Source organism: Humulus lupulus, chromosome 6 (genome assembly GCF_963169125.1).
Source record: "Humulus lupulus chromosome 6, drHumLupu1.1, whole genome shotgun sequence".
Lineage (NCBI taxonomy): Eukaryota > Viridiplantae > Streptophyta > Magnoliopsida > Rosales > Cannabaceae > Humulus > Humulus lupulus.
The window spans coordinates 32,426,761-32,447,553 of NC_084798.1; the positions used below are offsets into that span (position 1 = coordinate 32,426,761).

Consider the following 20,793-nt stretch of genomic DNA (forward strand, 5'->3'; position numbering starts at 1 on the left):
CCCATCGAGTTGGCATCGAGCACCATCGAATCACGTCGATTTTCTGCAGATTTCAAAGTTTCAGATCTGAAAAAAATCGCAATAAAAACCCAAAAATTATGCCCAAATCTATTCGAAATGTAATATTTTAGTGTCCTAAGTGAGGAATACTTGCCATTACATTGATTTCTATGATATTTTATCTTACCCGTGAATTTTTTTTCTAGAGAAAGAGTTGAGAAGAATGTGTTGAGGAAGAGAGAGGGAAGAGAGAAAGGGAATGAAAGAGAAAAATTATGAAAGAAGTATTTTGAGTATTGGGAAAGAAATTAACATTTTATTGAAATGATTTAAATACCTATATATATATTTTTTTTTTGATAAATACTAAAATTTCCCTATAGCATTTCTCTTTTTCTTTATATTAGATTAAAAAAAATAAAAGAGGAGAGAGAGAGAGAGGGGTTAAAACTCTATTTTCTAGGAGTGTGGGTAAGCTCAACTGCCATTAGAGAATCCGAGGATGCTGAAGAAGCACGCACTGCGAGGTGTCAAGAGATTTCTTTCATGGCCGTTGGCGCCGAGGAGTTTCACGAGCCAGCCGTCGGAGAGAGCCGACTGCGTAGTGATCGGTGCTGGCGTCGTCGGAGTCGCGACGGCGAGAGAGCTGGCCGCGAGAGGCAGAGAGGTTCTGGTTCTAGAATCGGCTTCCACTTTCGGCACCGGGACCACTTCTCGCAACAGCGAAGTCATTCATGCCGGAATCTACTACCCTCGCAATTCTCTCAAGGTCAAACCATTTCTTTTTTTAGTATTCTGTAAATTTTCAAGATTTCTTAGTTAAGGACCGGTCGTGTTGGTTTTGAGATTGAAGCAACTTTTATATCGAACTCTCTTATAAATTGATGAAAAAAAACAAGAGGAGAAATCTCCATTTCAATCGCTGAAGGTTTAGTTAAAACACTAACAAAAGCTAGCTGGCACTACTGCAAATTATTTTATGTTTAAAGATTATTCGTCTTCTTAATTCGTTCTGATCTTCAGGCTATATTTTGTGCAAGAGGAAGAGACTTATTATATAATTATTGCTCTGAACATAATGTTCCTCATGAACAAATTGGTAAGCTCATAGTTGCAACAAGCTCTTCAGAGATTCCAAAGCTGAATGATATAATGAGACGTGGAATCCAAAATGGGGTTCTCGGGTTGCAGATGATGGAGGGCTCTGAAGCCATGAATATGGAACCTGAGTTGCAATGTTCGAAAGCAATACTATCACCTCTTACTGGGATTATTGATACACACTCATTAATGCTATCTTTAGTGGTATGCATTTCCTTGTTTGAATCTAGAGTAGATGCATATCTATCTAACATGTTCTTGTGGAGAGCTAATATTGTGATTTATCTATTTGTTTCTATTTAGAGTTAAAAACCCATTTTGACAAGGGTGTCATCCCTTTATGGGACCAGGGGGAGGCTGAAATTAATGGAGCAACTTTCTCATATAATACTACTGTTATTGGTGGCCATCTCAATGAAACTCGAATTTGCCTTCACATTGCTGAAACAAAATCTCTTGACAACGGTTCAAGGTCTTTATTTCATCCAGAAGTGGTACTCATTCCTAATCTGGTTGTAAACTCAACAGGCTTGAGTGCCCCTGTCCTTGCTAAGAAGTTTGATGGCATACATAATGCAGTAATTCCACCGGCTTATTATGCTCGTGGTTGCTATTTCACATTGAATAAAACGAAGAGCCCTCCTTTTAAACATTTGATATACCCTATACCAGTAGAGGGTGGCTTTGGGGTGCACGTTACCCTTGATTTGGATGGTCAGCTGAAGTTTGGTCCAGACGTTGAATGGATTGATGGTTTGGATGAAATTTCAAGCTTTCTAAACAAGTAATGTTTCTTTGTCCTTGTTTGTTGTCCATCTAACCCTTCATTACTAATTGAGAGAATTATTCTCCAAATGAGAGAAACGCCAATTGGCTGCCATAGTAGCTTCTGTTTCACCTGAGTTTTAGACGTTTCATGAGTCCATAAGATTTGTAGGAGTTTTTTGAACAGAAAGTCACTTACTTTATAAAAGTTACATGTCATTAGGTTAGGCTTTCCATGTTTTGATTCTGCTGTGCTGAATGCTGATAACATATGAAAAGGATGAATCAAAATCTTCTGTCCAATATTAGTGTCTCAATTCATGTCTAACTGATGAATGCATGACAACTCATCTTAAATTAGTTTTCAATTTTTTATTTTTATTCAAGTATTTTAAATGATGTAACATACATTCATTGGTTTACATGAATTGAAATTGGATAGAAAATCTTGATATATGGAGTATGTATGATATAAAAATACATTAGACTCCTCAATTAGCTTTCCGAGGGAGAGAGTTAAGGTCAATTGTAACCCATAATAATTGATATGTGCATTTCAGTCAATTGTTTCCCTTTCTGATTGTTGTTTCTTTCCTTTTAAGAATTAAAAAAAATTAAGAAGCAGGTAGTTGTATCTCTTACTCACAACATACCCACTCAATCACTTGGATAGACTTAGTGGTTCCGGCTGTTACTTTCTTAGTGTTCCTGTACAAAGTTGTTGCACACATGCTTAAAAGCTTAAATAAACATTGATTTCAGGTTTGACTACTCTGTAGATGCCACTCGTGCTGAGCTATTTTACCAGGATATTAGAAAGTACTACCCAAATTTGAAGGATGATTCTCTTCAGCCCGGATATGCAGGAATTCGACCAAAACTTTCAGGTCCTGGACAGCCACCCGTCGATTTTGTAGTACAGGTCAGTTCTTGTGCTTTTCTTATGCCTGATATTATTTCTTAGTATGTGTTTTTACTAGACTATCTGTAATTAATATTGATCAGAAAACATGTACCGTAGTTGAGGGCCAGTGCTAGCATCTTCTATTGTATTGTTATATTTGTACTTCTTAAGGGAGCATATTTTACTTATAGTTTCTCAGTTCAATGCTTTGAAGAATCTTTATAATTGAATTTTTATCTTATTTTGTGTCCAATTGTGAGGTACATAGCCATTTCTATATTTTTCTGTTATCCATATATTGGAGATTTAGGCAGGGAGCCCAATTTCTAATTTGGACCTGCTGTGCAAGTTTGGGAGATGTCTGAGTAAAAAAACCATCGCGAGGAAGATTCAAATAATGTGTAATAGCTTGGTGATTTGATTGTGAAATAAACTAAACGAAGTAATTACAACTTAGAAAATGCATCAATAGTTTGTGTGGAATTGGCTTAAACCTTCAAGACAAATATGCTTGGAGAGTATTGGCAGAAATCAAGAAAAATCAAAATAGATTTCAATATTAATTGTATTATATTCTAGCAGTAGAATCAGTTTGTGGTTTGCCATGATTTTGGGAATAGTCATTAGCATTTGTTTATTTGTTTTTCTACAGTCTATATATACCATTTAGAGGGATGTTCTAACGCAATCTAGCCAAACTGATTTTCCTTTCCTAGTTTGGTTTTATTCAGCTTTCAATGTGCTTTGTCTAAAGATTTTGGCTGGTAAATTTGTTGGATTAAAAACAAAATTATTACTTTGATTTTCTTCATTCAGGGGGCGGATACCCATGGTGTAGCTAATCTTGTTAACCTCTTCGGAATCGAGTCACCGGGTTTAACGTCAAGTTTAGCTATTGCAGAACACATTGCAACCAGATTCTTATGATGGAGAACCAATCTTTAATGTGTATTGAAGATTTCTGATGTAGGACATTGAAATACTACCCTCTGTTTCAACATATGAAGATCAGTGAGCGCATTAGTTGTATGAACAAGTAAATTTGTACATTTTCATTCCAACTCGGATGTCAGACTTATAATGAGAAGAATATCTATGTTATAAATATGTTATTTTATTTTTGTAAAAACGTTCTTAAAAATCATTTTAATATTATAATATGCACTTTCATATTGTTATTATTTTCATGATCTTTTTATTGTTCCCCATTTTAATTATTACTTTCAACGAGTCAATAGCAAGCCTTAATCTATCCACCATTCCAGCATAAAAATAAAGAATAATATTATTATATATTGAAAAATGATGTTAAAATATTATATATTGATCGATGTCATTCAGAATGGATTATTGAGAGGCCAAAATAATCTGTGTAGATTAAAGTTTAGGTCCAAATTGAGAAGTTATTGTATACTGAGATGATAAATAATAATATAGCAAAGCGTTGAAGAGAACAAGTTAAGAATCGAGTATTGATTGTATTGTTTTGTTTGAACCTGAACAATATGCCACGCACTCGCACTTAATTTGAGCTACTTTTCTTTGTTTGTCCCACATGGATTAGAGAGAGTTATGTTTTGCTGGAGTCGTAATATAAAACCAATTGCAAGAGCCTTGGCAAAAGCATCATTGCGCTTGGGGCAATGACGCAGCTAGTGAGGTTCTAACCGAGGCGCGTCTATTGCTGGTTGAAAACTATTTCCAAACCCCCTCTTAGGCCTGGGTTTTGCTCAGGCCTTCGAGAATTTCTGGAAGGGCTCCTTTTGGGGTAAAGCCCTACAAATTTAGTTCTATTATTTTCCCTCTTTTGAAGGCGTTCCTAACTCTTCTGTATACCCAAAAGGCCAAAATGGGCTTGGAGAATGATAGACCCAAACTTAGATACTAATTAGACAGATGTCTTTGAAATTACGAAAATTACCTTTATTTAAAATCCCTAATTTTTAACATTCACGACCTTTCCCATACAACCATCATAATTGTTGAATCCTCTAAGCCCGTTGTAAGTCCTATATTTCTGTCTCTTTGGCTCTTATTTGATCATTTACTTTAGATTTCAATTTAGATTTTTGCATTTTTAGGAGTTATTAGTTGAGATATTTGAATTTTTTTTATATATTTGATCTAATTGCTTAGTACTAGGAATGCTTAATTAGTTCATGGTATAATTTTTAACTTTCCTTTTTCTCTTGAGATTTTATCTCTTTGATCTACTTTGTCAACTCAGCCGTCTTGAAAATAATGAACTAATATAAATATATATATATGTTTTTTGATTTAGTATACGTATTTTTTAAATTATGGTATATTATTTTTATTCATGTGTATGTTTTGTGCTTTAGTATATATATTTTCTACACTCCAGTATGACATATGACATTATTTTTATTAACTTACGGTATGACGTGTTTTATACAGGAGTACAAGAAAATTGAATAGATGTAGAAAATTGAATATATTACATCTGTAAATCAATGGAACAAAAAGAAGCTTCAGTTTCTAGGAAAGTTGGGAGTTATAGAATCAATAAAAACAAAATTAGGTGCTAGGTTTAATGAGTATTTTAAGAAAGGCTCTCTAGGACATTTATTAGATTCAAAGATTACACTCATGAATGCACTAGTACACCATATGGTGCTTAGGACTCTAGAGAGTGGAGATGATGAATTAAAATACATGGTGAATGACCATGTATATAGTTTTGGTTTGAAAGAGTTTAGTATTATCATGAGATTGAAAACAAAAATAGATCCTTCTATAGAAAGCATGACATTTAAGCGGGGTTCTATTTGGACAAACTTATTTCCTGAAAATAAATCGGTCACAAAAAAACAATTAGAAGAGACTTTTATAAATTATGATGGATGTGATGAGGATTTATTGTTGAAGCTTGCTAGGTTACATTTAGTAGAAAATTTTCTTCTTGGGAGCCAACCAACAAAAGTTATTGAAATAAAACACATAGATATGGTGGATAATTATTTTGTTTTTGATGATTATCATTGGGGGAGAGTATCATTTAATCTCACCTTTAAAGGGCTCAAAAAGGCACCACATAGGACAAGTGATGGGGGGAATTATCCTGTTGATGGATGTGCAATTGCCTTACAAATTTTTGCATTTGAGATCATAGGAACTACCCATATCTATACAAACAAAATAGGAGACCAAATCCGTAGAATAACAAATTGGTCTTCTACTGAGCAACCGACTTTTGAGAACATTTCCACCAAGGTGTTTCAGGCTCCCAATGTAAGTAATCCAAACTTAAAACTCTTATGATGTTTCAAATAAATGTGTATATTTAGTAGATTATGCTATTTCTATTTTGGTATATAAAACTTCAACTTTGGTATATAGTTCGGTCTACTATGTTCTGTGACTAATTGAAATATAATTTGTCATTTTCAGGTTTCTTTATTTCAAATGATACCAACTGATGAAGAGATGAGGAAAAGCTACATGGTTGAATTCAGAGATACTGAATTCAATGAGGAAATTCAAGAAGAAGCTAGACAATCTTCTAAAGTTGAGTACAATTTCGACATCAGTGAGCTTCTCAAGCAAAATGAGAAGCTTCTTAGACAAAATGAGAAGCTTTTGAGACAAAATGATCACTTGGAATCCGAAATAAATGACATGAAGATGATCATTTATGCCATCCATAAGAAGTTTTTTGAAGACAACTTGGAAAAAAACACAGGCAATACAAATGTGTCATCAGCAAGGAGAACAACAGAGGCACAAACATATGATCAAGAAGAACCAATGGAGGTATATGAAGTATATATATATATATAACATGCAATATAGAATATTAAATTTTTTTTTTTTTATCTTTGACAGATATTTATAATTGTGTTTGGTATATATGTTTTTACCTTAGGTATATCTAGTTTGGGTTAAAGTATATGTGTTTATATACTAATGTAAATTTTCTTCTAAAATACTAAAAATGAAAATCATTTTGTAGGATGAATCACCAATAATGACCAGCCCATCACCACTGCAACAAGAACCTGCTGAAGTACAAATTGAAGTTGAAATTGAGGTAATTGTTTCATAGTTTACCTTTGATATATATATATATATAATTTGATGTTATACGTACTGATTAGTGCCAAAAAATGCATATTTGTTGATTTTAATTGTCAAAATATATTAAGTTTTAATTAAAATTTTCATAGAATCAATATGATTTATTTTATAAATGAAAATATTTGATTACAATTTAATTTATTGTTATTTTGTAGGAATTAAAGATGCATTTTGTCATAAAGAAAAGAAAGAAGAAATAAAGAAATAAAGTTGAAGAAAGGAGGAAAAGTTGGCATTTTTGCAAAATTGAAGCCCAGAAATTCGGCCCAAAGCACCACAGGCCCAAAGCTTTCCCTTCTCTCCAGCAGCCACTTGTCGCGCTCCCAGCCTGCCACGCGTCCCAGGAGCAACCCAGTGCGCGCCACGTGTCCAGCTCCTTTCCTTCAACGTGACCAGCTCCTTCCTCCCTTCAATATTACTTCAGCCTTGACCCATGTACTCCTTCAGTTCACTCCAACGTGACCACCAGCCCAATAAAGGCCCAAGCACCAAGCTGCCTCTTCCTAGCCAAAGACCCCAAAGGCCCAGCAAGCCCAATCTGAAATCTTCCCAGCAGCCTGCCTATGTGGCACTCCCTCATTGGCTAAAAATGGGTCAAAACCCTCTTGTGTCACCAGCCATGTTTTGTGGGTATTGAGTTTTGTAAATTGCTATTTTGAGGTTTAAAGTTCATGTTTTTGTGGTATTTTAGAAAAAGGGGCATTTAACCATACACCAAAATAACTAGATTAATATTTATAATAAGATTTGATTTTTCAAAATCATATTTTATTATTAATATTTCAGATTTATTTTGTAAACCCCAAATTGTTGTTTAATTTCTTTTTAGTCCTTTTCTCCCTCTATAAATAGGGACTCTCATTTCACATGATGTATGTAATTTTTAGGTAGCAAAACTCTACCAAATTTTAGTCTCATTTATCATATTTTCTCTCTAGAATTTCATGAGAATGTCTAGCATAATAGGCTAACCTTCTTAGGAAGGTTAGGATGATCCTATATGCACTATGACTTTGTTTGGTATTTTTGATTCACCATGTACTTAAAGTTTATATATTTGAGTGATTTATTTTCTTTCATCTCTACTTCTTCATCTTATTATCTATATTTATGTTTACTAATAGTATATAGATTTTGTCATGCACTTTCTATGTATTATCAAATTAGTGAAAATAATATAGATAATATATTTATCATTTTCTCCATCTCATCCATATATATTTACTTTTGCTCAAATCTATATAGAATTAGTCATGCTCTTTCTATGTATTTTATAAATGGTAAAAGTAATATTTGTGTTAGGTTTTATGTCCAATCTTTTATTGCATTATTGCCAATGGTATAATGTCATTTTTAGATCTCTCATAAGATTTATCTCATCTTTCCATGGTAAAGAATAATAATCACTTGAATACATTTTTGTGAAATATATTTGTGCTTCAATGTTAAATCTTCCAAATGAATAGTTGGGATGTGAACTATCCATTTGTGTAATTTTTGTGAATCAAAGATCCAAATAAATAAGTATGCATATTGGTGATTCTTGATCCTTCCTACTTGTTACCTATTGTTACATCACATTTTAATCTATCTTTATTTCTAATCTTTGAATTTCAAAAACAACAAAAATATTACTTGTTCTATTTTCCTCACATTATTTATCTCTTAAACTTTATTTATTGATTAACTTTATTTTCTTGCCTCCTTGTGGAATCGACCGCCCGATCTATACTACGACAACCGCTAAGTGGAAGTCACGTTTGGGCGTTAAACACTTACTTTTATAACAAACAAAAGTGTTTGAAGGGAAAATTTCAGTTCAGGTATATGTGATATATACCTTTTTAATAGGACATATTTATTTTCATTTAGTTTAATTATCTTTTTTGCTCTTATATCAATTGTAGCCTATGATATATATATTTATATACTTTCTTCTAAAATACTAAATTTTGCCATTGTTCCTAGAAACAATCAACAACTGTTGAAGGAAAAGAACAAGAAAATATTGAACAACAAGTTGAAATTGAGGTATATGTTATACAATTATTTGGTAATTTGCCTATCGTTTCTCATTTATTTTTTGTTATATATATATATGCATAAATTTATATTTATATTTGTTTTGATATATCCGTTTTTCCTCTTGTATATCTATTATAACCTATGGTATATATATATTTATATACATGCATTATTTTTTTAAAATAATATTTAAACTTATCAATTGTTATTTAGGAACAATCAGCTGCAATTGTAGAACAAGAATATCAACAAGAGCAAGAAAATATAGAAACAAAATTTCAAATTCTGGTATATATCAGTATATATTATATAATTATTTGGTTTTTGAAATATTTCAATGATATAGTTAATTTTGCCTTTGCAATATTAATACATATATCTCTATTATATTAGTGCAAAAATAAGTTTTTTTTTTTTTTTTTGTTAATTTTGCTGAAAATAAAATAAAAAGAAGCAAGGAGTGTACACAAGAAAAAAAAAATAGAAGAAAAAAAGGCAGGTCCCTTGAAGAAGAAGAGGAAGAGGAAGACTAATAATTGAATACTTTAATAATATCTGTTGTTTAACTTTATGTCAATAGATATTGTTGTTGAATTTCAGAAAATCTTCAGATCATTTGTTGTTTAACTTCAGTAGCTGCACTACACTTTTTATAACATTATGTAAATCTATAAACTTCATTTCATATTTATAATATATGAAATATGATGATTATTAAAATATTCTAATGTCTTAAGCTATTAATATATATATACATGATATTTTTATGATGTAAATATAAGATTGGTATATCAAATGATATACTAGCTATTATGAAAATATGTATATTGATTTTCTTTTATTGCTGTAGGTTTTTGAAGAACCCAATGAGCTTGGAAAAAGGACAATAAAACCTGGAATTGCTCAAAAGTCACCATACACTACGAAGTTTGGGACAGCTGAAGGAGAGAGTACACGAATAAAGAAAGCAAAGCCAGACACTCCCACAACACCAAAACACTCTCAACCTTCTTCTGATTTAGGGATATCACCTTTGGAAGCTCCATTGCTTGTCTCCCCACTTCAAGCAGTCCAACAACTTGAAGAAATCTCACCATTTCAGCAAGTTCCATTGCTTGTCTCCCCACTTCAAGCAGTTCCACCACTGAAACAAGCCTCACCATTTCAGCAAGCCTCAACTTTAGAAGAAGAACAAAACATAATAAATCACCCATTTACAGATGAGATCGACAAACCACCAGCACTAACATTATGTAAGGATTTTGCAAAGTGGCTGAAAGAAGGTTTTGATGAACGAAAAGGGTAAAATTATTCACTATTTTAATTTAAGAAATATTAAAAATTTAATTACATATAATGATCATTTTATCTGTTCTTTTATAGGACATATGTAGAAAGGAAGCGATTGATCCACCATTTAACTTTGTGGAAGATGTTGTGAAGCACAAAATGTGGTTCTATGATATATGGTCACCGATAAAATGTATCAGTGATTATGTAAGTTTCTTTTCTTTTGTGTTTTGCCTCATATAATGTATATTTTTATTTGCAAAACTTATCCTTTGGACTGGAGTATTTGTTATTGCTGCTGCATTAGTTTATTTATTTTATTTGCTGGTATATGTATTTTGAATAATAGTATATTTGTCTTGTGCTCTTTTTTGTTTTCTAGTATATGTACTTTGAATAATGGTATATTTGTCTTGTTCTTTTGTATATTTTGGTATATGTATTTTCAATAATGGTATATTTATCTTATTCTCTTTTTTTATTTTTTGGTGTATGAATTTTGAAGGATGGTATATTTTTCTTATGCTCTTTTTATTTTCTTGTATATGCATTTTGAATAATGGTATATATATTTTGAATAATGGTATATGTATTTTCTAGTATATGAATTTTGAAGGATGGTATATTTTTCTTGTGCTCTTTTTATTTTCTAGTTTATGCATTTTGAATAATGGTATATATATTTTGAATAATGGTATATGTATTTTCTAGTATATGAATTTTGAAGGATGATATATTTTTCTTGTGCTCTTTTTATTTTCTGGTATATGCATTTTGAATAATGGTATATGTATTTTCTAGTATATGAATTTTGAAGGATGGTATATTTTTCTTATGCTCTTTTTATTTTCTGGTATATGCATTTTAAATAATGGTATATGTATTTTCTAGTATATGAATTTTGAAGGATGGTATTTATTTTCTAGTATATGTATTTTGAATAATTGTATATATATTTTGAATAATGGTATATGTATTTTCTAGTATATGTATTTTGAAGGATGGTATATTTGTCTTGTGATCTTTTTATTTTCTGGTATATGTATTTTGAAAGATAGTATATTTTACTTGTGCTCTTTTTTTTTTTTGTATGTCTTTTGATGAATGATATATTTGTCTTGCTCCTTTTTATTTTCTTGTATATGTTTTTTGAAGAATGGTATATTTGTCATGTTTTCTTCCATGCATCTATCTTAATAGATGCATTTAATAATATTAATTTATTGTTCTTTCAGCGTATGGATGTTGTGTTGTATTATTTGCGTAAAAAATTTAGACATAATAACACAAGGTGCACAACAATGGATGCCATATGTGATCGCTACATCAACAAAGCTTGGGAGACATATATCAACAATCCAAGCGAACAGTTCTCTTGGAAAAAAAAGCCTTATGCTTACCTACTGAATTCTGCAAATGGGAAGAAAATGAGAATTCCTACACCATGGATTAATGTGGACTTTATCTACAGCCCTGTTTACATACGCGATATGTACCTTTGGGTGCTTGTTGAAGTCGTCTTGAAGAGCAAAAAGATTAAAATATATGATAGCATGGCTGGGAAAGGGCACAAGAAGAATGTCATGACAGCTGTAACTGCATACTCAATGATGATACCCATGCTTCTACAATCTATAAATTTTTACAAGGAAAGGAAAAATATTGAAGAAGGAGATTTTGATATGGAATTTGTGGAAGACTTGGAAATGGGTAAGTTATTTTTTTGCAAACTTTGAATAAAAATGAATCTTATTGGATGTATGCCAAACTTTTTAGTATATATCTTTACATTTTAGCTTTGCTAAACTGATGGGGATGTTTGTCTCTAGTACAAAAGCTCTGGTATATCACTTTTGTTTGTTGTATATATGCTTTGTCATCTGGTATATCTTGTTTTTTTAGAAAAAAATATGACTTTTTTTTGTGTCTATTGTCTAATGCAGATTTGATTGTGGAATGTTTGTCATCAAGAGAGCTGAAGCTTTGATGCCGAACAATAGTTTAAAAGATATCACAAACCAAAAAATGCGATTCTTTCGTGAAAAGTTAGCTGTGGAGCTTTATGCTTGGGGGAAGGAAAAACAAAGGAGAAATACTGATAGCGATACAGAAATGGTTTTGTAAACTTACCACATACAAACAACTTTTTTTTTTTTTAATATTTCTGTACAAAAAGTTGGATATCCATATGTAATTAAAAGATATCTTAGTTAAAAGATGTTATTCAATTATACTAATATACTGGTGTTCACTATAGATATACTATTTTTAATAAACTCGTATAACCCAACATATATAGAAAAACCACAGATATACTAAAGTTGTAAACTTATATACCATTAGACAAACCAAAGATATACCAAAGTTGTAAACTTATATACTATAATATATGAAAAGACAAGCTATTGATAATTATGATATACTGTCATATAAATTATAGATATGCTATACTATTAAACGTATATGCCAAAAGCTTTTACTTTTTATTTTTTATCATATGGTATAACATGAAACAAATAATAAATAAAACATGGTATAAATAATAGATATAAATGTATCTTTTTTATTTTTAACAAAATTAATTAATATGGATACTTGAATATGGTATACTACAAGTCAAATAACATATATACCATGCAAATAAAACCATAGTTAAAAAAAATGTTTCTCCATAACATAAAGAAAGGCTATTTAGGATTTTTACCCCCCGAACTATTACCACTACCGTATCGTGCCCCCTAATTTTTTCAGGCCGTTAAAAATTCCCCCCGAAATATTCACAGTAATGTAAAGAAGGACTTCCGTTAACTTTCAACACATGTGGCTAACAGAATGCTGACATGGCTCTTTACATGCTGATGTGTCTTGGCCATGTCAGCGCCATGTGTGTAATTTTATTGTTTTTAAATATGGTTTTTATTTTTTTTAATGTATAAAAAATAGCTTAATTTATTAATTCTATTTTTTAGTGTTTAATTCATTAATTTTTAATATGATTATAGATTTTTTAATTTAAAATTACACACATGGCGCTGACATGGCCAAGACACATCAGCATGTAAAGAGCCATGTCAGCATTCTGTTAGCCACATGTGTTGAAAGTTAACGGAAGTCCTTCTTTACATTACTGTGAATATTTCGGGGGGAATTTTTAACGGCCTGAAAAAATTAGGGGGCACGATACGGTAGTAGTATAGTTCGGGGGGTAAAAATCCTAAATAGCCCATAAAGAAATTACCATTCATGAGTTCTAATATACCATAGAAAAAAACATTCTTATAATCATTTTAAAACTATATACCAATGAAATTATTTAATTTATATTTGACATAAGCTAATTTTTTTAATTTACGAGAAGCAATAGAAACGATAATATACCGTTATACAAAAAACATATATACCATACTTATAAACTTATATGCCCCAAATATATATACCATACTTTTATTTTTATAGCTAAATAAAATTAACCTAAACTAATATACCAGTTTTCAAAACAAATATACTATAATATTAAACTCATATACCACAACATATATATACTGTAGAGTCCAAGAACTTTACTTAGCTAAGATAGATAGTAGTATGATAGTATTTATAGCATTATCTTTGTTACTTTGGATTTTTGGTTCAGACCGGGAGTTATTTGGACACTCATAGTAGTACTTATAGATTTTCTAAGTTTAACCTATAGTTTAAGAATATTAAGTATAACCTAAGGTTTGATTAATGTGACTGATATTAAGGATTATATTATTATATTATAAGGTTTAGACATCAACCAATAGGATTTTAAGCACATGTTTTGAATGGTAATTAAGGATTAAGTATTTTTGAGGATTAAATTAAATAAGGGTAAAAGTTTGAATGTATAGGGTCAGTCAGCAGCTTTGAGCACGTTGAGGGCTTAGTCAAGGCTGTTTACTCCATTCAAACTCAGCTAAAAATGTGTAAATTCGTGTTTAAATATTCAGCGTATGCCGATATATCGCAGCTATAGGGGGCGATATATTGCAGCACGTAGATACGGAAAACACGAATCGATGCACGGTCGCCTCGGGAACAAAGGTCCAGGCGATATATCGCCTATAGGGGGCGATATATCGCCTCCACCAGCATGAATTCAAATACTTTTGAATTCCTTTCCCTTCAGCCATTCAAACTCCTTCAACAGTCCAGCATCTTCTGAACGAGTCTTCAGCCTCTGCTGAACGATTATTCAAATGATTTTCACCTAAAAAGCTATTATTTTTATTCAAGTAAAATCAAGATATTTTCATTCCCAAACTCTATAAATAGGACCTAGTACCCAGCCATTATTCACCATTTGCTCTAAGTTCAGAGGCTGCTAGTGTTAAGTGAGTGTGAGAGTGTAAACACTTGGTTTGGGGAAAAACTATAAGCTTAAACATCATAAGCTTATCAAACACTTTGGGAAGTGAGTTCTATAGTATTTCGGTGAAGGTTAGAGTGATCTTGCAATCTTTGAGGTAAACCCAAAACTCTAGTTCCTTTCTGTATTTTATGTTATTTCTTTTCTCAAAACCTTCTACTCAGTCCCCTAACCTTATTCTTATTTTGGTTAGGGAATCCAAGCTCTTAAGCATATAAGTTGGTAAGTATGTTTTTATGGTTTAGTCTTTCCATCTCTTTCATTTCATCTCCTCTCTTTAGACTCACTCTTTCTTATGGTTTTAGGAGTGTTCCAAAAGTCCCAACTCAGTCCATAATCTCGGTAACTTTGGTAAGGAAAATAGGCTAGAATCAATATGTTATGTGCTTATGTTATCTATATGATTTATGTTATTAATGTGTTATGATATGTATGTACGTTTGTAGGCTTGGGCATATGACCCATATGACTAACAAGACCCCAAATGGGTTATGGGCATATGACCTACTTAGCTAGTAGGACCCCACTAATCCCATGGGCATATGCTTGTTTAGTCTATGGGACCCCAAGTAATAATGGCCATTATAATAAGTGAATTATGTGTTATGATATGTCTTTACGTTATTATGAAATTATGTTTATGTTTATGACTATGTGTTAGATTTTCCTTGCTGGGCATTAGGCTCATTCCTTTCTGTTTATGTGCAGGAAATAAGCTTTAGAGGCGGAAAGATTCGTGACGCTTAGAGGATGTGTATCGATGGTGAATGGAGTCAAGGGGCCGAGCGTTATTCGATTCGAGGATGTAGTCTTGTTTATGCTTTTATGGTTTTAAATGTATTTTCCGCATTTTCTATGTAACTCTTTTTAGTTTTTAAGTTATTTTTGTTTTAAAGACAATGGGTACCCATATCCTACTTATTTTATGAAAGTAACCTTTGTTTCCACAAGTTTCAATAAAATTATGGTATTTCCGCAAAAATGTAAGTGTTATGTATAGATTCGTTAATGGTCCAAATAGTCTAGATTAGTGGGTCGTTACATATACAAAGTGATATACTTTAAGAAATAAATAATAGTGTTATTATTATTGGAAGTTGCCAGAAACAAGTTTCCTTTGTGAACTTTTATTTTAACATAAAGTAATTTTAATTCTAATATACAATAAAACAAACAATTAATAAGTAATAGAGACAGTGATATACCATTATAAAAATATCAGAAATACTACACTTTTAAACTTATATACCACAAATAAATATACCATTTTTTTTCACTCTATATAACATAGCTAATTAAAATTAGCCTAAATTAATATACTGGTGTTCACTATAGATATACTATTTTAATCAACTCCTATACCACAACATACATATATATAGAGGTATTGTAAGAAAACAATAACAGTGGTATACTGTAAAGCACACAATAGATATACCGATCTTATAAACTTATGTGTCATACCAGATTTTTTTTCTATTGCAAGTTATACATACAAAATACATATACCGTAATACAAATAGAAGATAGACCATGCTAATGAAAAGTACAAAAAAAAAATCTCTTCAGATATTTCTAAATCTGATATACTGTAACACAAATAACATATATACCGTTATGATAAACTTATATACCATAATTTTTTTTATATATAATCAAAAGCAACAGGTGTTGTGATATACTACAATAAATAATAATATATGTACCCTATTTTTTTTTTAAATAGACCATAAGCAATAGCCACTGTCATATACCATAGTTCAAATAACAAATATACTTTTAAACTTATATACCATTTTAAATTTGATTACAGAAGATACCATAATGTATTTGAAACATCAAATCTAATTGAGATATAACACTTTCAAAGATAAATGTCATCAATTAATTGAACACACTCATATTTCTAACATGACCTATAACCAATTGAATGTAGCCAAATTATTAGTGGAAAACATCCTGATGTTCCAAATCCAACAAATAGTAAACTAAAAGTGGTAAAACTAAAGTGAATGTTTAATGAGGATGAACACAAGATTTCAGCCTCTTCATAGATTTCATCTTCACATGAATAGCATTTCTACATATTTTACGATTGTGTCCATTTTCATTGCACCTACCACACTTGATTTGCCTCCTTGTTTCACCAGCTGAAGGAATCCTCTTCTTTCTTGGTCTGCTAGCTCTTCTCCTTACAATGGGTGGCAGCACAACATAATCTTTGACAATATCAGGAATATCCCAAAACTTTTGACTTCCCACTGGATGGATTATTCCATTATATGTGCTCACAAAAACATCCTTCATGTAAAAGTCAGAGACATAAGTATAATGACACAAGTTTTCTATTCTTATGGCAGCACATGCATGCAAGCAAGGGATTTCATCTAAGCCCCACTTGCGACAAGTGCAACTGCGCTTTAGAATTTCAACAACAAATTCTAAGTTACCATCAACAACTTGGTAAATTTGATGACCAACAGAGTATACCTGAGTATGAAAAACATTAATCAATATTGAAACATGTGCACTAAGGGTACTATATATATACTGTCATTGGTAAAAAAATATACACATAGGTTAATAAAAGATATAGCTAAAGTTGACTTATATTCATAGTTCTACCTAGACGATTTTGTTCAACAAGCTGGTCTTCTGCCCATTTTGACAACCTTGTAAATGTGCTTGCTGCTTCCAAACGACGTGTATCAAACCAATTTTGAACCTTTTGCCTTAAATTTTCCAATAAAGCTACAACTGATAGTTAAGAAACAACATTAGATCAATATGCAAAAACAATATATATATATATATTACATACATATACATGCTAATGGAAATCATATACCATAAACTTTATAATTTTTTTTTCTAGTTTAACAAATAAAATAAGCAATACTTTTTGCTGCATCTTGTATATTTCTCAATATACCATTTACAAAATACAATATACCATAATAGAAAATGAATATACCAAACAATAGATAACAAACAAAAAATGAAAACCAGAAAAAAAAATCTGAATCAAACATATACCAGGAAAGGCTCTAGCTTCTTTCCAAACAGAATTTAAGCTTTCAGATATATTTGAGGTCATAATGGTGTATCTTCTTCTAGTAGAATATGATCAAGCCCATTTCTCGTATCCAACTTGAAGAAGGTATTCACGAATTCTTGGTTTGATTGACTCCATTTGGCGCATATAAAACTCAAAGTTAATCTTTAAATAAGCTCTTGAACAATTCTCAAATAGCACATCATGGCCCTTGAACTTCAATGCAGATTTTAGGTTGTTCAACAAATGATAGGTGCATAGGACATGTTCTGCATTTGGATACACAGTAGATATTGCATTCTCAATACTCCTGTGTCTGTCTGAAACAATAACCAAATTATCTCGAGTTCCTAATGCACCTCTTAATCTTTGGAAAAACCAAATCCAAGAAGAATCATTCTCAAAATCTCCGATGCCAAAACCTATTGGGAATATATGATTATTGGCATCCATGGCACATGCCATGAACAATGTTCCTGCAAATTTAGCTGTTAAAAATGTTCCGTCAACTGATATGACTGGCCTACAATACTTCCATCATTCAAGGGAAGCTCCAAATGCCATGAACATATACAAGAATCTGTCTTCATCATCAGTTTGATAATCAACCACTGAGCCTACAAATGGAAATGATTGTACAAATCATAAACACAATTTATATAAAAAGATGATTTGTTTTTCCCACTCAGTACAGGAAACACATATACTATAGGTGAAAAAATATATGTACTGATGACAAAAACTGATATACTAAACATGATGAACAATAAATAACAAAAAAACTATATAGAAATATGTGTTATTTATTGAAATATGTGCTGAGTACATCATAAACATATTTTATTAAAGAAAAATATATAGATATATCAATAAAAAAAACTACACCATAAAGACATACACAAAAACAAAACAAAAAATTACAAACCAAACAACCACATACTAGGATTAGAAGACTTTAGAGCATGGAGATATGATGGCAATAGAGCATATGACTCATCAACAGATCCTTGTAATGCCTCCAATGCTTTTTCCTTTGCCATACGAGCTTTGAAGTAACTAATATGGACCCCACATTCTCTCAACATATGAGCTACTATCTTTTTAGGACATGTTGTTGCATCATCTCTTAGCAAGTTAGTTACACAATCACTCACTAATTTGCTAGTAGCTTGATGATGATCATTTAACACAACATCAATTGGACAAGTATGATCCTTGACATACTTCCTTACCATCCAAAAATCTCCATTTCCATACTTTGAAGCCCTCATGTACCATTCACAATTTGGAACTACACATCTGACAACCAATCTAGTTTGGTTAGACTTAATAGTCACAAATTCAAAAAATTTATTAATTGAGATCAACCCTAATGCAGTCTTCAAATTTTCTTTATTTTCAAAGAGGTATTTGACTTTCAGATCTTCCAATCCAATGGGATCTAAAAATATAGAGTCTACGTTTTCTGAAGTTGGAAAATTGTTCATGTTGGTACTTAGAATAGTTGAACTACCACTGCTCCCACCATGAGAATTTAACGATGAACCTACTTCAAAGTTTGTGCCAAACTTTGAAGACAAACCTGATTCCATTATAGAGGAGTGATCAGTAACAGACTCCAACAACAAACAATTATTCTCAATGGACTTTTGAATTAGTTCAACCATTGGACGCTCCTCAAAACTTACAATGAGTGGGTATTTCATTTCTTTATCAGATTTTTCCATATGTAGGTACCAACCCATACCACTATCACCCATAACCTCTAAAATATTATTTCCATTCTCTCCAAGGTTCATATCAACAAAAATCTTAATGTAGTGGCGATGACAATCCAACTTTAGAGGCAACTCTTTATACAATAGTTGTAAAGCATCTAAAAATGTGGCATTGTCGTTAAGCAACATAGCTGTCAACCTATAACCCACGAATTTTTTGTTGTCATTCCAATGTCCATCATACAATATTGTAATAAGAACCTTTCCCATAAATGGAAAAAAAATTATAAGAAAGAAGGAAGATTAGAAAACACAACTTAGTATACCACAACATTATTACATATGCTAGAAAATAAAATAACATAAGATATTAAAATAAATATACCAAAATTATGAAACCATATACAACATAAAAAGGAGAAAAAATTTGGAATAATATTGGCAAACCAAGTGTGGTATATGACACCACACAAAACAGATATACCAATCAAATACATTTCAACAAACCCATTTAATACATTTCAACAAGCACATTTAATAATTTATATTGCAACTAAACTTCATGGGCACCTTCCAATGGTTAAATAGCCTATTTAATTCAGAATTTTGATCAAATATAAGATGACAAAACCAACTTAAAAGAGACTTTCATTGATGGAAGAGATGAGTTGTGGAAAAGAAACTCAAATTGGCATGTCTTATTATATTTGCTTCACAAAACTATTTGACCACTCTAGCATTTAGAACACCACCATGTATTTTGGCACTTTATGAACTCAGAAAGAAACCATATAAGCAAAGCAAAGATTCTCAAAAACAAATATACCCTTCCAAGGAAATCATTAAAATATAATCATAAACAATTGTGAGGCAAAATTAATAGTCTTGTATTTAGAAGCAAATCAGCAAAAAATGGACAGCTGGGAGTGCAAAAGACTTCAAGCCAAGTGACTTAAATTGCCAATTTGTAATGAGGACCCCATTAATATTTAACACATAAAACTTTTAAAATTAATAATAATAACAAAAAAGCTAATGGTGGCACAAGAAATTAGTCCATTTGTATTAGATGCAAGGATATAAAATACATATGCTAACATAGATGCAGAGGGAACAAAAAAAATAACTAGAAATCATTCATTAGTATATCTCAATATAGATTCCAAGAGAAAATTATAAGAATCCTAAATAGTAACTCCAAATGACAAAATATTAAAATTGCACATAAATTAAAGCCTTATTCATTTAGCTTTGAGATGCAAACTAAATGCTTGAAGAGCTATAAGAACTTCTTTTAAACTCTCCTTGGAGGGTTCATTGCAAACACATCTAAGTCTTTGGCTATAACAATAATACAAAGTTAAAACCAAATTTGTTGAACCTCATCAAAATTGCTATCCATAATGGGTTGTATGCTATCACTTATTGTCTACATACAACATAT

General features: G+C 31.3%; 2 protein-coding genes and 1 non-coding gene across 3 annotated transcripts; 2 read left to right on the forward strand and 1 right to left on the reverse strand.

Moving 5' to 3' along the window:
* The first annotated feature begins 422 nt into the window (after nt 1-422).
* Nucleotides 423-3,951, forward strand: LOC133782014 (L-2-hydroxyglutarate dehydrogenase, mitochondrial). Its single transcript, XM_062221154.1, has 5 exons — nt 423-769; nt 1,024-1,305; nt 1,452-1,885; nt 2,629-2,788; nt 3,587-3,951. The coding sequence occupies exons 1-5, from the start codon at nt 503-505 to the stop codon at nt 3,695-3,697; spliced, it is 1,254 nt and encodes a 417-aa protein (XP_062077138.1). The 5' UTR covers nt 423-502; the 3' UTR covers nt 3,698-3,951.
* Nucleotides 3,952-4,395: 444 nt separating this feature from the next.
* LOC133787210 (U4 spliceosomal RNA) lies at nt 4,396-4,546 on the forward strand. Its single transcript, XR_009872244.1, has one exon. It is a non-coding gene; the product is annotated as a U4 spliceosomal RNA (small nuclear RNA).
* Nucleotides 4,547-16,592: 12,046 nt separating this feature from the next.
* Nucleotides 16,593-17,673, reverse strand: LOC133784939 (uncharacterized). The gene is made up of 3 exons (XM_062224203.1): nt 17,613-17,673; nt 17,221-17,333; nt 16,593-17,066 (listed from the first exon to the last, which is right to left on the reverse strand). Exons 1-3 carry the CDS (start codon nt 17,671-17,673, stop codon nt 16,593-16,595), a joined length of 648 nt encoding a protein of 215 aa, XP_062080187.1.
* Nucleotides 17,674-20,793: the final 3,120 nt, after the last annotated feature.

Bases quoted from the DNA above. Each gene is read 5' to 3' on its own strand.
- LOC133782014 (XM_062221154.1), top strand. From the start codon at position 503: ATGCTGAAGAAGCACGCACTGCGAGGTGTCAAGAGATTTCTTTCATGG. The intron at 1,886-2,628 runs GTAATGTTTCTT...CATTGATTTCAG, and splicing joins ATTTCAAGCTTTCTAAACAA to GTTTGACTACTCTGTAGATG. The intron at 2,789-3,586 runs GTCAGTTCTTGT...TTCTTCATTCAG, and splicing joins CCGTCGATTTTGTAGTACAG to GGGGCGGATACCCATGGTGT.
- LOC133784939 (XM_062224203.1), bottom strand. From the start codon at position 17,673: ATGACCTCAAATATATCTGAAAGCTTAAATTCTGTTTGGAAAGAAGCT. The intron at 17,334-17,612 runs GTATATGTTTGA...CTTAACTATCAG, and splicing joins AGAAGCTAGAGCCTTTCCTG to TTGTAGCTTTATTGGAAAAT. The intron at 17,067-17,220 runs GTTGAACAAAAT...TTTCATACTCAG, and splicing joins AATGGGCAGAAGACCAGCTT to GTATACTCTGTTGGTCATCA.